The following is a 16,146-nucleotide window of genomic DNA, read 5'->3' on the forward strand; positions in this document are numbered from 1 at the left end:
TGGGCATCACAGCAGAGCCTCACTTCAGCTTAGAAGGTAGCTGCCAGGATCCCAAATTCCCACTCCCTTTGGCATCCTTAGAGTACTGGGCAAAATGCAGGGCCTGGGGAGGCTTGGCGACCCTCCTTCTCTGCCTCTTTCCAACAGTGTTGCCTTGTGTTTTGCTCCTTCAGATGAAAAACCCATTGGATGAAAGTGTCTGCCTGGACCAGGGAGCTATTCCAGGCAACAGCCGATCATGTATTACTGCCATCAGTACAGTTCCCAGGTATCTTCCCTGCCCTGGCAGAGTGAGTCTGTTGTGGCTCACCCCCTGCTAGCCTTTGCCAGATTGGGACTTGGTGTTAGATGATGGGGAAGCAGGTGCTGAGCATCCTGAGTAATGGGTAAGGATGAAGCCTGAACCCGTGCTTGTAACTAAGCACTTCCAAGTTCATGTGAGCAGTCATTGCGTTTCAGGTACAGGGAGACTAGGCAGAAAGGCTGTGCTCTGGCACGTTCATTCTCCAAGGTCATATCTTCATTGAAAAAAACCTCCGATCTCTTCCTTTTCCCCTCCTCCCACTGCCCCTTCTATCCGCCCGCTGCCCCTTGTATGCCCTGGAAGGTGGACAGGTGATGTTACCTGTGGCTCCTTCCGTAGAGAAGGAAACAGAGGGCTAGAGAAGAGAGAGGCTGAATGGAAGCCCCTCCATGGGGTAGGAGAGGTCTGGCACCACGTGGAGGGTGCCCCCAGGGGACTTTTTCCGCCTATCATGTTACTTTGCATGTTGCCCTCACAGGAACTTTTTGAGGTCTGCAGGACAGATTGAGCTTCCATTTGAGAAAAGAAAAAAATGGAGATACAGAAACAACCTATTTGTCCAAGCTCACTGAGCAAGGCAGTGAGAGACTGAGAATTTGAAAGGTTTCCTGACAACAAGCCCTTAGCTGGGACTTATAATGACAGCTTCTGTAGTTCAGTTGTGTTGTTTTTGTTTTTGTTTTCAAAGATAAGCTCCTTCATCTATGCAGGAATTGATTCTATTGGAGCCTTTGTATGGAAGGAAGCAGGCTAGGGTCCCTCCCTCATGCCTGGTCTTCTTTCTAGAATCAGCTGGGGATGAGGGGAGGTCAGAGAAGGGTGCAGAGGTGACTCTTTGTTACCCACGAAAGTGCAGTGGTCCCCCCGTGGTGACTGGGTGTCTAGGGGAACCAAGAGCAGTCTTTATGCCCTCTGTAATGTCAAGGGCATCCCCACTGAGTCTCCATGGCAAATCCCCTTGTCCTCTTGCAGAATGTCTACTACCACCTAACTGGGGAAGTCTATGTGGGACCACTGATTGCTGAGACAGACATTGATGACTGCTATCTGACAGACCCTGGCAAAGGGGAGAAACCTACTTTAGAGCCATGTTCCAAGGCAGTCAAAAATAGACTGCACATACACTGGGATTTTAAACCGGTGAGTCAAGTGTTGTTTTTTTTAAAGATAGATATATTAAAATATAGTCTGAGAGGTTCAGATTTGATCTAGTAGTGTTTTAGAAAGATTAATTTTGTAGCAGTGTATAGGGAAAAGACTAGAAATTTTTCTAGTCTGGGCATGAAATACTGAGTCTGTCGACTAAGGCGGGGTGGCCAAGGGGAAAAGATATTGGAATGTGTTGTAACTTAACAGTTAAGAGTTTGCCTTCAAATCCTAGTTCAGTCACTTTTAGCTATTTCCTTTTTCTTTTTCTTTTTTTAAACATCTTTATTGGAGTATAATTGCTTTACAATGTTGTGCTAGTTTCCGCTGTACAACAAAGCCAATCAGCTATACATATACATACATCCCCATATCTCTGCCCTCTTGCATCTCCCTCCCACCCTCCCCATCCCACCCCTCCAGGAGTTCACAAAGCACGGAGCTGATCTCCCTGTGCTATGCGGCTGCTTCCCACTAGCTATCTATTTTTTTTTTTAACATCTTTATTGGAGTATAATTGCTTTACAATGGTGTGTTAGTTTCTGCTTTATAACAAAGTGAATCAGTTATACATATACATATGTTCCCATATCTCTTCCCTCTTGCGTCTCCCTCCCTCCCACCCTCCCTATCCCAACCCTCTAGGTGATCACAAAGCACCGAGCTGATCTCCCTGTGCTATGCAGCTGCTTCCCACTAGCTATCTATTTTACGTTTGGTAGTGTATATATTTCCATGCCACTCTCTCACTTCGTCCTGGCTTACACTTCCTCCTCCCCATGTCCTCAAGTCCACTCTCTAGTAGGTCTGTGTCTTTATTTTCTCATCCTCTCTGAGACTCAGTATCTTCATCTCTAAAACGGAGATGATAATTTCTACTTTACAAGCCTGTGGAGATGATTAAATGGGATAATATATGTAAAGTATTTAGCATGGCGCCCGGCACATAGAAAGCATTCAATACTATTAGCTGTTGTGATTAGCCTTATTATTAATGATAATCAGAGAGTCTGGAGCACTAGGATGAAATTCGACAGGCACTGATGTAAAAGCCCTGATTTAACATCATCATCAACTGACTAAGAACAGGGTGGAGGGAATCTGGCGGAAGTCACATGACAGTGGCATGAGGGACATGGCTGACCACGTCTACATGTGAATTAACTATGTGTTGGAGCTGCATTCCTAAGCCACGTTGGCAGTAATGAGATGTCTTGAGGGAGAGAGGGGGGTAATGCTTTGTCTGTGAATATATCTCTGAGCATCTTGGTGCTGTGTTAGCTTAGGTTCACATTGTAAGAGACATGGACAGTCTAACAGTAATTGCTCACTTAAAGCTAATAACCCCTTGAGGAATGCTATGGACTGTCTCCAGGAAAACATATATAGGCACCTATGTGAACAATTGTGCTAATGTTTTGTTGAAGTTTTTTTTTTTTTTTTTTGTCTAAGTTCATTAGAGATGACGGTCTGCAGTTCTTTTTTGTTTTGATACTGTCTTCGTTTTTAGTACCAGGTTGATACTGGTCTCATAAAGTGCGTTGGGAAGTGTTCCTTCTTTCTGTTGATAAAATTAGTCATGTTGACAAATATTACAGAAGAGACCAATTTCTGGAAGAGGCATTGTCTGGAAGAGATTTTCTGGAAGAGATTGTCTTTAATTGGTGTTAATCCATCTTTAAATTTTTGCCAGAATTCTTTAGGGAAACCATATGGACCTGGATTTTTTTTTTTGAACCTTTTAAATTATGAGTTGAATTTTAAAAAAATGATATAGGGCTATTCAGATTATTTCATCTTGATTGAGTTTGGTGGTTTATGGTTTCTGAGGAACTGTTCCACTTCTTCAAATTTATGAGTATAAAGTTATTTGTAGTATTTAATTTATTTACTTATTTACTTATTTTTATTTAGATATAATGGACATATTATATTAATTTCAGGTGCACAGCATAATGACATGATTTATATGTATATTGCAAAATAAGCACCACAGTAAGTCTAGTTAACGTTCTTCATCACACACAGTTACAATTTTTTTTCTTGTGATGAGAACTTTAAAGGGGTTTTTCAATTTAATAAATTCCCTTAAACATTACAGACTGTATTTATAAATTTAATACATTAAATTTTCTTTTTTAAGAACTTCAATTATCTTGACTTTAAATCGAATGATTTCTTAAGTTCTGTTAAATGTTTCAAAAGTGTTTGCAATCCAGTAAAATTTCAACATAAAATCACAGATTTATTTAATTACACATTTTAAAATTGGTATCACAAGGTTAATCTGTAAGACAGTTTTTCTTAAACATAGTAAGTACTTAAAAATAGTAAATGTACATAGAATCTTTAGCAATTATTATGTGTTTGATTCCTTTCACATCTCAACTTTATCTTAAATCTCCAGATAGTATTTATGCTAAAGAAACAATGATGACATCCCAAATATTTTGAAGGTTGTCTTTCCAAGAGAATTTTGGAAGATCACTTACTTTCTTAGCGGGTTGAAGTTGCTGATAGAATAGAGATCTTGGCTGGTATGAGATCTGGAGCTGCAGGACATGCAGGGGAATTCAGCCCACCACTCTGATGTCCAGGCTGGGTCCCTTTGTACGATCACTATGTCAAGAATTCCAAAAGTTAAAGAGAGAGACACTCATGTCGCTCATGGTGCATTACCTGACTTCAAGTCAGGTTGAAGTCCCTTCATTCCATCTAATCTCTTCATACCCACCTTATCTCTTAGGACCACAGCTCTTTCAGTTGTGAAAATGATGTTTGATGGAATCTTGGGTCCCTTTTGTGCTCTACTTTCTTTGTAGACACAAATCGCACAATCATTCTACTAAAAAGTTACCAAAGATGTTTCCCAGAACTGAGAGGGAGGGAAAACTCGATAATTCCTTTGTTGTCTTCCAATTCCATGATTAATGTTTTGAGTCAACCAGAAGAGGTTCAGACCTCTGAAAACCACAGGAGAGATGGTGCCAGTGACTGAGAAGGGACTTGTTTGGAGAGAGAAGGCCAGTTTGAGGTATCTGGACTTTCACATGAGGAGCACGGAGGGGAAAGGAGAGACAAAGCTGATATAATGGAGAATTTGAGTGACAGTCATTGTTCAGAAGTCTTTTGGATAGAGTGACAGCAGAGGATCTCTGGGAGAGGTAGTGAGAAGGAGGAGGCCACTTGTAGTTGGGTTTGAGAAGTGAATAGGAAGAGATCCCTGAGGGAGGGCACTCACGCGTGCTGGAGGGCACAGCTCCAGAAAGGTCTGACACTAACCAGAATCCCCAAATTGATTAGGCCCCCTTTTAAGGCACTAATTCTCTTTTAAGACAATATTTTAATTTAAGGAATAATATAGAATGTAGATCAAGATTAATATAGAAAATATGTTAATAGTTATAGCAAAATATTAGGAAAGATTAAATGTCCAACAGTAGGGGAGATTTTTGTTCATCCCTTAAACTGAATATTATATAGTCATTCAAATTATATTCTCAAAAAGTGTGTTTTCTAAAAAGTTAATGACACTGGAAAATGCACATGATACAATGTTAAATTTCAAAAACAGGGTATAAAAGCCATATAGACAATGTTATCTTAAGCTAAAAAAATGAGCACATATTCTTTTTGTACAAGTGAAAAAGAATCAAAAAACCTTTTAAAAAGTGGCAGGCCATACCTCTTAAATACAAACCAAACCAAAAATGTATAAGATCCAGATGAACACATGTAAGAGAAACCAGAGGGGAAGAGTCTGAAGACATGTAAGGAATATTGCCAAAGTACATGTCACATGGAAGTGGAGAGAAAATAGAAAAAAAAAAAAGGACCATTGATTTTATCTGCAAGGTCACAATAAATTGTAATTGCCAATATTTATTGAGTACATATTATGTACCAGACATTGGGTTAAACATTACCTAATTTAGTCCTTACTCAAATCTTATGAGAAGTATTACCATTAGCTCTACTTTACCTATGAAGTAACTAAAACACAGAGAAGTCAAATAATATTCCAAGGTCACATAGCATAGTAAATATCCAGGGTTCAAACACAGAATCTTATCTACTGTTTTTGCCACACTGCTTGGGAAGTTTGATTCTGAAAGGGAGAAAAACACTGAATGCTGGTTGAAAAAGATGATAGAGTTAAGGAACATTTTTTCCCCTCGAATATTGGGACATTTGGATATATTTAAAGTCATAGAAAAGGAATCTGCCAAGAGGGAGAAATAAGAGAAGGATGTTAGACAGGAAGGGTGTTTGTTTCTCTGGCATCGAGGATGGCTGGGGTCCAAGCACAGGGGGCTGATAGTAGAGACAGAGGCAGGGCAGCTCCTTTGAGACCACCCCTGAGAAGCACCCCGAGATTGCTCATGGCATTTGGGAGGGACTAGATTGGCTGGAAGCAAGGTCTTCTTGACAAAGGGAAAAACAAAGGCATTTAGTGAAAGTGAGGGTCAAGGGCTGGGGCAGAAGGAAAAAGCGTGCTAAGGAGGCTTGGAAGAGTAACCCTAAGGAGTAAGCCAAGTTCTGAGGCCAGACTGCTCTAAACACTTTTTAGGGGCCAGGCCTACTCAGTTGGTGGACCCTCTCCAGGAGCGCTCTGTGGTCTGGGAATGGGGCCCAGAGAAAGGAGCGGTGGGAGTGATGCGGGCAGTTCAAGAATAGGAGGGCATAATTCCAGAAGAGTCATGGACCACAGTGTTCACTGCAGCTCTATTTACAATAGCCAGACATGGAAGCAACCTAAGTGTCCATTGACAGATGAATGGATAAAGAAGATGTGGCACATATATACAATGGAATATTACTCAGCCATAAAAAGAAACGAAATGGAGTTATTTGTAGTGAGGTGGATGGACCTAGAGTCTGTCATGCAGAGTGAAGTAAGTCAGAAAGAGAAAAACAAATACCGTATGCTAACACATATATATGGAATTAAAAAAAAAAAAAGGTTCTGAAGAACCTAGAGGCAGGACAGGAATAAAGATGCAGACTTAGAGAATGGACTTGAGGACATGGGGAGGGGGAAGGGTAAGCTGGGACGAAGTGAGAGAGTGACATGGACACATATACACTACCAAATGTAAAATAGATAGCTAGTGGGAAGCAGCCGCATAGCACAGGGAGATCAGTTCGGTGCTTTGTGACCACCTAGAGGGGTGGGATAGGGAGGGTGGGAGGGAGATGCAAGAGGGAGGAGATCCAGGGATAAATGTATACATATAGCTGATTCACTTTGTTATAAAGCAGAAACTAACACACCGTTATAGAACAATTATACTCCAATAAAGATGTTAAAAAAAAAATAGAAAAGAATAGGAGGGCAGCCCTGAATGACAGATGCTGGATGGATGCACCCAGGGAGGTGGGAGGTGGTGGCCAGAGGGAGTCCAGGGTGGCCAGGGACGGGGGCAGGTGAGATTGGGGGAGCAGGGTTGGTGGGGGCCGTTGGCGATTGGAAGAGATGAGAGGAAGGGAGGCGGGGTCAGAGAGGGAGCAGAGATTTGGATGTAGAGCTGCAGCCCTGCTTGGTGTTAAGCAAACACGAGGTGGGGACAGGTCATCGAGGTGGCGCAGTGAGATCTGGGCTTCTCACCAGACGTCCACATGTATGCTGTGAACTCTGAGGGCAAAGGGAACCACTTCACCCAGACACTAAGGTAGATTCCTGCAGAGGGCTGGAGAGGCGCATGGGGAGGGAAGAGTTAGGAGAACAGAACAGGACACATGGCATGACTGTCAGTGTCAAGGTGAGCAGATAAGGAGCAAAGAGGTCGGGGGCGTTGGACGTGGCACAAGGGAGCACAGAGAAGGACGCCCTCCCTCCCCTGTTCCCCGTTAGGATGGGGAGGGATGGAGATGAACTAATATCTATTGCACATCTTCCGTGTCAGGCACAGAGCTCAATAAATATTAACCCCAACATCAACTCTAGACCCATTTTAGAGATGAGGAAATTGAGACTTAGGTTAGGTAATTTGCCCACATCTCTCTCTTCACAGTGGAGCAGAGATCCAACCCAGACTCTTTGGCTTTAAAGCCCTTAATGTTTCCAGCAGTAAACCTTGGTGAAGCTCCCACAACAGGGGAGGCAGGAACTGCCTCCCTCCCCAGAGAAAACAGGTGGAGAAAATAGGCTGAGAATCCTGAACAGAGCTTCCACTTCAGTCCCACCACCGGAGTCCCTTGCTGAGGAGGCGGGGGTGGGAGGGGGGAGAGTTCTGATGGGTTTCACGGGCTCGGGGATGAAGACGTAGAAAGGAGGTCAAGTGCAGAAGGGCCACGGCTCTTCAAGCTGCATCCTGTCTTGCCAGCCATGCTGACCTGATGCTTCCAGCTCAGGAGATACGGATGAGAACATAGGAACCCAGCACAGTGTTTCTTACTCCCGGGTCTGGGGTTAGTTTGCGGCGGGACTAGAAGAGAAAGCACCGGGTGATCTAACTCAGCACTCGGCTTCGTTTGTCCACTGGATGACTCGCAGAGGATTGAGGGAGCCCTTGGGCTTTTCTCTGAGCACAGCAGGGAGATGATGCTTCAACACCTCCACTTTTTCTCCTTCCATCCAGGGAAGAGCTGTCCTAAACAGAACCACCAAACGATGTGTGGAGACAAAGAGGGACACTTCAGGTGGCTACACGTTTGTTCTCCAGACCTGCACCACACAAGTGTGGACACTCCAGTACACTGTCGGAAACTGGGGGTCAAACCAACGCCCAGTGACCCTCAGAGAGCCTGGGTTCTTGCCACAGGAATGGGTTCTGCTCAAAGTGGAGGAGAGGGAGAGAAAGAAGGTGTGTGTGTGTGTGTGTGTGCATGTGTGTTTACTGTGACTTCAGCCAGCACTGTCCTGAAAGGTGCAGCAAATCGACCCGTAATCTTTAAAAAAAATCCCTCCATCCATCCCCTCACAGCAGCTTTCTTTGGATTACCCCATCTCTCCCATAACAGAGACTCCAGGGGCTGAGGATAGGAGAGAACACACCTAACGAACCAATCCCACTCTGCTTAGTACCTGAGAATGGTGGAAAAATCCAAGTCCTTCCAAGTCTTTCTCTAAGGAGCTTATAACATTTAATAGGCTTGATTACCTGTTTCCTTCTACCATCCCTGAATATTATGGAGAAAATGAGGCTTGAAACAGACAGGCATCACTTGTTGGGAAACAAAGAAGGGATTGTAGGTAAATACTAAAGACCAGGGGTCCTTACTGCTGCCCACTGGATAAATCCTTTCTTGTAAGTGGTGAGTTAGGAGGATCTGTCTAGGGGTGCTGGCTTTGGCAAGGTGTTAGGGGCTGGTGGGAGCGAGCATCACGGTGGGAGAGGAAGTAGGATGGCGCTGTGTGTGCTGTGTTGTTGGGTCCACCTTTCAAGTATGTCCTTTCTCCAGAGGGTCACCTTTTCCTCTTCGTTTCACGTCAGGGTTACTTGGGTATGATTCTGGGAATCATCAGGCTTCCTTTAAGCATTAGGCAGACAAGACACCGATAATTTAGTGCAGAATTAAATCAGCTAAGAGTTTTTCAAATAAGAAATGTACAAGTCATAAATATACAGCTTGATAAAATTTTCGCAGTGACCACGCCCATATCAAGGACTAAAACGTTGCCACAATTTAAGATTTTATGGTGCAAAAATTAAGGAAGAGGATAAATGTTGAGCAAATGTAGAACTTCTAGCTTCTGCCCAGCATGTTAAAGGGAAGATGCAATTCATAGCCAAGTTTTAAGAAAAGCATGTGCCCAACAGAAAAATGGGCAAAAGACACAATATCCTTAAGCAAAAGAAAAAAATGTTTAACCTCACTCATAGAGTAATGCAAATTTAAACTGTACTGAGATCATTTTTCACTTAACTTGGTGAAAATTAAAAAATATGATGGCACATTCTGGTTGGCAGGACCGTGGGAAACAGGCGATCTCATACTTCGATGGTAGGGATTCAAACTGGTACAGTCCTTTTGGGAGGGATATTTGGCAATATCTAAAGACACTATATGTGCATTTTCTATTTGTGCCAGTAATTCCGCCTCTAGGTATTTACAGCTCCAAAAACAAGAAAATACTTACGTACATAATAATTATTTGCAGTATTGATTGTGCTTGTAAAATGTTGGAAACAAACCGTATGCTCAAACATCAGGGAGTGGTCCACCCAATGGGGTGCAGCTGTAGAAAAGAACGAGGACCATGTTTTGAATGGATATGGAGTGATTTCCAGTGCGAAAGGAGAAAAACAGTCTATAGTATGGGTCTTTTAGGTAAGAAATGAGGGGGAAAGATACATGTATCTGTTCATTTCTGGTTAATCTGCATGATTAACCAGAAACTAATGAGACTGGTGACTAATGGGTGGTGGGGGCTGGGAATAGGGTGGAAAGGACTGGGTATAGGAACAGGATAGAAGGGGTGTGGCAGGGGAGTGACACTTTTCAAACTACAATTATTAATTGTAGACTTTTAGAACCACGTTATATTTCATATGCTCAAAACACACATACGGGAAAACCAGTAAGGTTAGAGGAAACCCAAAATGGAGCACAAATAAAAACAAGTGAACTTAACTATATTTTGATATTTTAACTGAATGCACATACCCTCTGAGAACACTTAGCATCTAGCATCCAGATCTTGGTTTCTTAATATTTTCCAGTAAAAGGAATTAGGGCTCCCTGGAGAAATAGCTGATTTTAGGGCTTGGGGACTGGGACATTTTCCCATGTTGGGAAATAAGGAACTTCTCAAAGAATGATGGGAACAAGTCACAGACTACAGCAGCCAGGTTCCAGGGGCTCCCACTGGCCAAATCTAAGACAACTTGAGCATTAAACTAAACAATGATTTTATTATATAGACTATAAGCCATAGTATAAAATAAGAATCCATGAGTCCATACCGATGAGTGATTGGATAAATGGATGGATGGATAGATGGACGAATAAATGAATGAATGGGGAAAAAGGTAAAGCTCTTTCTGATAGTAGAAAGCCAACTAATACATGTAGGAGAAATTATGGAATTAGAAATTTATTTGGCAACCCCCATAATTAAAATTGTTTCAGGCAAGAATTATCAATGGGGGCTTCCCTGGTGGCGCAGTGGTTGAGAATCCGCCTGCCAATGCAGGGGACACGGGTTCGAGCCCTGGTCTGGGAAGATCCCACATGCCGTGGAGCAACTAGGCCCGTGAGCCACAACTACTGAGCCTGCGCGTCTGGAGCCTGTGCTCCTCAACAAGAGAGGCCGCGATAGTGAGAGGCCCGCGCACCGCGATGAAGAGTGGCCCCCACTTGCCACAACTAGAGAAAGCCCTCACACAGAAGTGAAGACCCAACACAGTCAAAAATAAATATAAATAAATTAATTAATTAAAAAAAAATGTACTTAAAAAAAAATGGCTAATTGAGGCTCTTCCTTAAAAAAAAAAAAAAAAAAGAATTATCAATGGATGTTAAAACTAGTGGGTGATGAGAAACAGGATACATACAGAGTATCAAAGTAACTCCCCCAAAGATATTCATTAACTACAAAGGGAAAATAATAATTTCGTGGTGGAGAAACTGGGCGGACACCATCTTAACAAGATGATCGGTGTTAACATCACCAGTTACAGCAAAAATGGATATCATGTGCCTCCTGATATGATGCTCCCAGAAGAATACATCACTTCTGTGGTATTCCTGCCCAAAATACGGAACCTGAATCTATAATCTTGAGGAAATATCAGTTAAACCAACCTGAGGGACATTCTTCAAAATAAATGGTCTTCATGCTTCATAAACGTCAGTCATTAAAAAAAAAAAAAAAAAACACAGACTGAGGAACTGCCCCAGAGTAAAGGAGAGACAGGACAGGGCTTCCCTGGTGGCGCAGTGGTTGACAGTCTGCCTGCCAATGCAGGGGACACGGGTTCGAGCCCTGGTCTGGGAAGATCCCACATGCCGCGGAGCAACTGGGCCCGTGAGCCACAACTACTGAGCCTGCGCGTCTGGAGCCTGTGCTCCGCAACAAGAGAGGCCGCGACAGTGACAGGCCCGCGCACCACGATGAAGAGTGGCCCCGACTTGCCGCAACTGGAGAAAGCCCTCGCACAGAAAAGAAGACCCAACACAGCCATAAATAAATAAAATTAAAAAAAAAAAAAAAAAGAACTGTGTGCTCTGACATATCTCAAAATGGTTCCTTTAAAAAATAAAAGATAAAAAAGAGACAGGACAGGTGTGCTGATTTACCTCTCTTAATTGCAGCTGCTGCTTCTCTCGAATTCTGGCACTTTTTTCAAGAGAGATGGGCCTGAGGCTGTGGTCATGTATCCTGGGCCTGGTGGTCCCTTTTCTCCAGGCCCCAAGCACATTCCACACCAGCCTCGAACATCCCAATGCTGTTTAGGACAAGCACCTTCCTCATTTGTGCAAAACCTAAGAGATAAAGGGCTGAGGGCTGGGTCCTAACAAATTGAGATTCTAGCAGTTCTAAATTTAATCTCTTATAGAGTCCTTTTATTTTCCTTGTAATCCATTTTTACAATAGGAAATGTGCTTTTAGTTAATCTCCTAATTTTAAGGAAACTTGTAAAGTTCTTTTATAGAGACTAAGTGAAATAGAGTTAGGCCAGTAATGTCCTGGTGAAAATTATCGCTAGGATTGGTGAATAAATCAACTTCTCATGACTTTAAGTTGTTATAATTTTAACAAACACAGGTTTTTTTTCCTGCAAACATTTTGATAAGTGTAGTTTCTAGGAACAAACCTGTCTCAAGATTTCAAGTCTACTGTCCATGGAACTATAAAAATCAAACCTCTCAATATTACCAGAAAGTTGTTTGGCCTTTTTTTTTTTTTTTTTTTAACATCTTTATTGGAGTATAATTGCTTTACAATGGTGTGTTAGTTTCTGCTTTATAACAAAGTGAATCAGTTATACATATACATATGTTCCCATATCTCTTCCCTCTTGCGTCTCCCTCCCTCCCACCCTCCCTATCCCACCCCTCTAGGTGGTCACAAAGCACTGAGCTGATCTCCCTGTGCTATGCGGCTGCTTCCCACTAGCTATCTATTTTACATTTGGTAGTGTATATATGTCCATGCCACTCTCTCACCCTGTCACATCTTACCCCTCCCCCTCCCCATATCCTCAAGTCCATTCTCTAGTAGGTCTGTGTCTTTATTCCCGTCTTGCCCCTAGGTTCTTCATGACCTTTTTTTTTTTTTCCTTAGATTCCATATATATGTGTTAGCATACTGTATTTGTTTTTCTGACTTACTTCACTCTGTATGACAGACTCTAACTCCATCCACCTCACTACAAATAACTCAATTTCGTTTCTTTTTATGGCTGAGTAATATTCCATTGTATATATGTGCCGCATCTTCTTTATCCATTCATCCGATGATGGACACTTAGGTTGCTTCCATGTCCTGGCTATTGTAAATAGAGCTGCTATGAACATTTTGGTACATGACTCTTTTTGAATTATGGTTTTCCCAGGGTATATGCCCAGTAGTGGGATTGCTGGGTCGTATGGTAGTTCTATTTTTAGTTTTTAAGGAACCTCCATACTGTTCTCCATAGTGGCTGTATCAATTTACATTCCCACCAACAGTGCAGGAGTGTTCCCTTTTCTCCACACTCTCTCCAGCATTTATTGTTTCTAGATTTTTTGATGATGGTCATTCTGACTGGTGTGAGATGATATCTCATTGTAGTTTTGATTTGCATTTCTCTAATGATTAATGATGCTGAGCATTCTTTCATGTGTCTGTTGGCAATCTGTATATCTTCTTTGGAGAAATGTCTATTTAGGTCTTCTGCCCGTTTTTGGATTGGGTTGTTTGTTTTTTGCTTATTGAGCTGCATGAGCTGCTTATAAATCTTGGAGATTAATCCTTTGTCAGTTGCTTTGTTTGGCCTTCTTAACAAAAAGCCCTAGGCAGAAACCCAACTTTATGACAACAAGATAAGAAATAGGTGTAGTTTTCACTTTAATTGATGTAAGAGGTTGTGTCAATATTCCCAATATTTTCCTTCTTTCTCTGACAAGTCATTACCGTAAGGTCAGGACTTGTCTTTTCCAAGTAACTTGTCAATGTTCTTCATTCTTTAAAGGTTCTTCATTAACTACTAAATGAGGCTGGTGGTTTCTGTTTCCAATATAGTTTCTAGCCAAGGCTAAATTGCAGAAGACGGGCTTATGTTTTCCTGTTTTTGCAGGTGCTTTGTCCTGAGGCTGGCTGTAACCCCCAAGTCCCAGCTTCTCCCCCCAACCCCCATCAAGCTCTCTACTTCCTCTCCAGGGGCCCTGCTGGTGGGCCTTCCCCACCAGGCTTTCAGCTCATTTTGACTAGTGTTTCCATGTGAGAATTCTTTCCCAGCATTGCTTGGGAAATTTCTGTGTTTTTCCAAATTTCAAATTTCAAGAAAAAAACCAGTTGAAAAGTTAGGAAAACAAGAAAAAAACTCTATAATTCTCCTGCAAGAATTAAAGCTTTATAAGTGACATAGAGATGTTACTGATTTGAAGGAATCCATTGAAGTGCAATGGAACATGAGTGCAGGAACCACTGGCACATAGAGTCCAAGGTTAAGGGTGATAGTTTCTGAGACCAGGACAGGATCACTGAGAAGAAAAGCAGTGATGATCTAACCAGTTTGTCATCCATAAGCTATAGCCATGTTGTGTCTGTGACCTGCCTGTCTCTAATGGTGAGTAATTGTTGCAAATAATAATTAATGAATTTTACTAATTTCTGATACATTTTTATGCACTGTGTACTTTCTACAAATCTTGGAATGGTGTTCCAAGAAATAATAAATTTTGGGAGCAAAATAAGTCTTGAGCAATTTCAACGTATGATTCTGACTAGTGCTGTCAACTAGTTAACCTCTCACTAGGAGATCTGAATGTTACATTATTTAAATAATACACAGTAATGTTTGCTAGTGTTTGAATATTTGCTATAGACTATAGTTTTCATAAATATGACTAAGCTTAATATTTCTTCTTTATTATACAACTTTTTATATATCCATGAGTAAAGAGTATAATTAATTTTAGAAACACTTAAAGAATAACTTATGATTTGGGGAATTCCTGAACATTCTCAAGAGTTCTAATTTTTGTTCCTGAATCCCAAAGATAGTATCTGTTGGTAAACTACTGGGAATACTACCTTAACATTGCTGGAACCTACAGGGTGGTCTCCCCCAATGTATTGCCCTGGGTTTTCCATTAAGCAATCAATCAAACAAGTTTCTTTCAAGATTTACTTATAAAAACTTGGTCCTTTTTCTTTTTTTCTTTTTTGCCAAAATTTTTAAAGCCAGTTCATTGAGGTATGAATGACATGTACACAATTAATGCACACAATTTAACGAGTTTGGGGTAAGTATAACCCGGGAAACCATCACTACCTTCAAGGCTACAGACTTCCATTACCTCCCAAGGTTTTCTTTTGCCATTAATTATTATTAATATTATTATTATTACTAGCACACTCACCATAAGATTTTTCCTCTTAGGAAAATTTTAAGTATAAGATACAGAATTGTAAGCTATAGGCACTAGACTGTATAGTAGATCCCCAGAACTTATTCATCTTGCATAATTAAAACTTTATACCCTTTGATAATTATTTCCCTATTTCCTCCTTCTCCGACCCCTGGCAACTGCCGTTCTATTCTCTGCCTCTATGCATTTGACTATTTTTAGATTCCACATGTAAATGAGATCATATGGTGTTTGTCCTTCTGTGTCTGGCTTATCTTACTTAGCATAATGTCCTCCGGGTCTATCCATGTTGCCACACATTTGCCAAGCTTTTAAAATTGCCTTTGACAAACGAGTTTCCCAGTGGTCTTTTCTTCTCAAGTCTGTGTGTGCCGGGGCTGTGGTTGGTTGGCCGGGAGAGCTATGGCTGCGTGAACAGCAGCCTGGACGCAGCGTTTGGAGGGCTCCTGCTGGGGCACAGTGGTTCTCACGATTATAAGTATCTTCAACAATTTGTTCCCAGTGACTTTTTAATCAAGAGCTTCTCTCAAGGGCAGGAGAGCTCTGCTGAAGGTGGAGTAAAGTGTACTTCCCCACTTTCCTCTGATCAGTGGGGGAAAGGTCAAGATCTAGGACCATGGGTTACGACGACAGTGGCAAGAAGAGGAATCTGTAAGTAGCACAAAGCTCCAGCATCATAATCTGGGGAACCCCTTTCTTCCAAAAGTCCCACCCCAAGCCCCATCATGGAACCCCTTCACCACCTGCTGGAGTCTTTCTGCACAGATTTGTAGCGGGTGCAGCAGAGGTGCCACAGATTCTGTGAAGAGGCGCTGGGACAGATGCTCTGCTTTCTAAGCCATGGGTCCTGCCACTCTCATGAGGGCTTCCCTTCCCCAGTTGGAGCCAGACGCTGGTCCTGGGAGGGCTACTGCTCTGGGGACTGGCTACCTGCCGAGCCTTGCTTTGCTCCACTGGGCTAGAACACTGCACTCCCGGAGTTGCCCATCATGGCTTAGGGCACAGGGAAGATAGACTGAAGGGGCAGAAAGGAATTGACTCGGGGGGCAAAAGGGGTGGCCACTGCACAGCCAGTTTGGGTGATGGAGGACCCTGCGGGACGGGTGTGGCTGTGTGGGTACCAGCAGTACCAGCAGTGGTACTTGCATGCCCTAGGACAGGGTTAACAGGGC

General features: G+C 42.3%; 1 protein-coding gene across 1 annotated transcript in view; it reads left to right on the forward strand.

Moving 5' to 3' along the window:
• The window catches only part of GALNT8 (polypeptide N-acetylgalactosaminyltransferase 8), a 54,271-nt gene that overhangs the window by 23,073 nt on the left and 15,052 nt on the right, over positions 1 to 16,146 (forward strand). The window contains 4 exon segments of the mRNA XM_036865838.1: positions 174 to 228; positions 231 to 268; positions 1,277 to 1,444; positions 8,032 to 8,181. Coding sequence (XP_036721733.1) covers positions 174 to 228; positions 231 to 268; positions 1,277 to 1,444; positions 8,032 to 8,181 — 411 coding nt within the window.

This window comes from Balaenoptera musculus, chromosome 10 (assembly GCF_009873245.2).
Source record: "Balaenoptera musculus isolate JJ_BM4_2016_0621 chromosome 10, mBalMus1.pri.v3, whole genome shotgun sequence".
Lineage (NCBI taxonomy): Eukaryota > Metazoa > Chordata > Mammalia > Artiodactyla > Balaenopteridae > Balaenoptera > Balaenoptera musculus.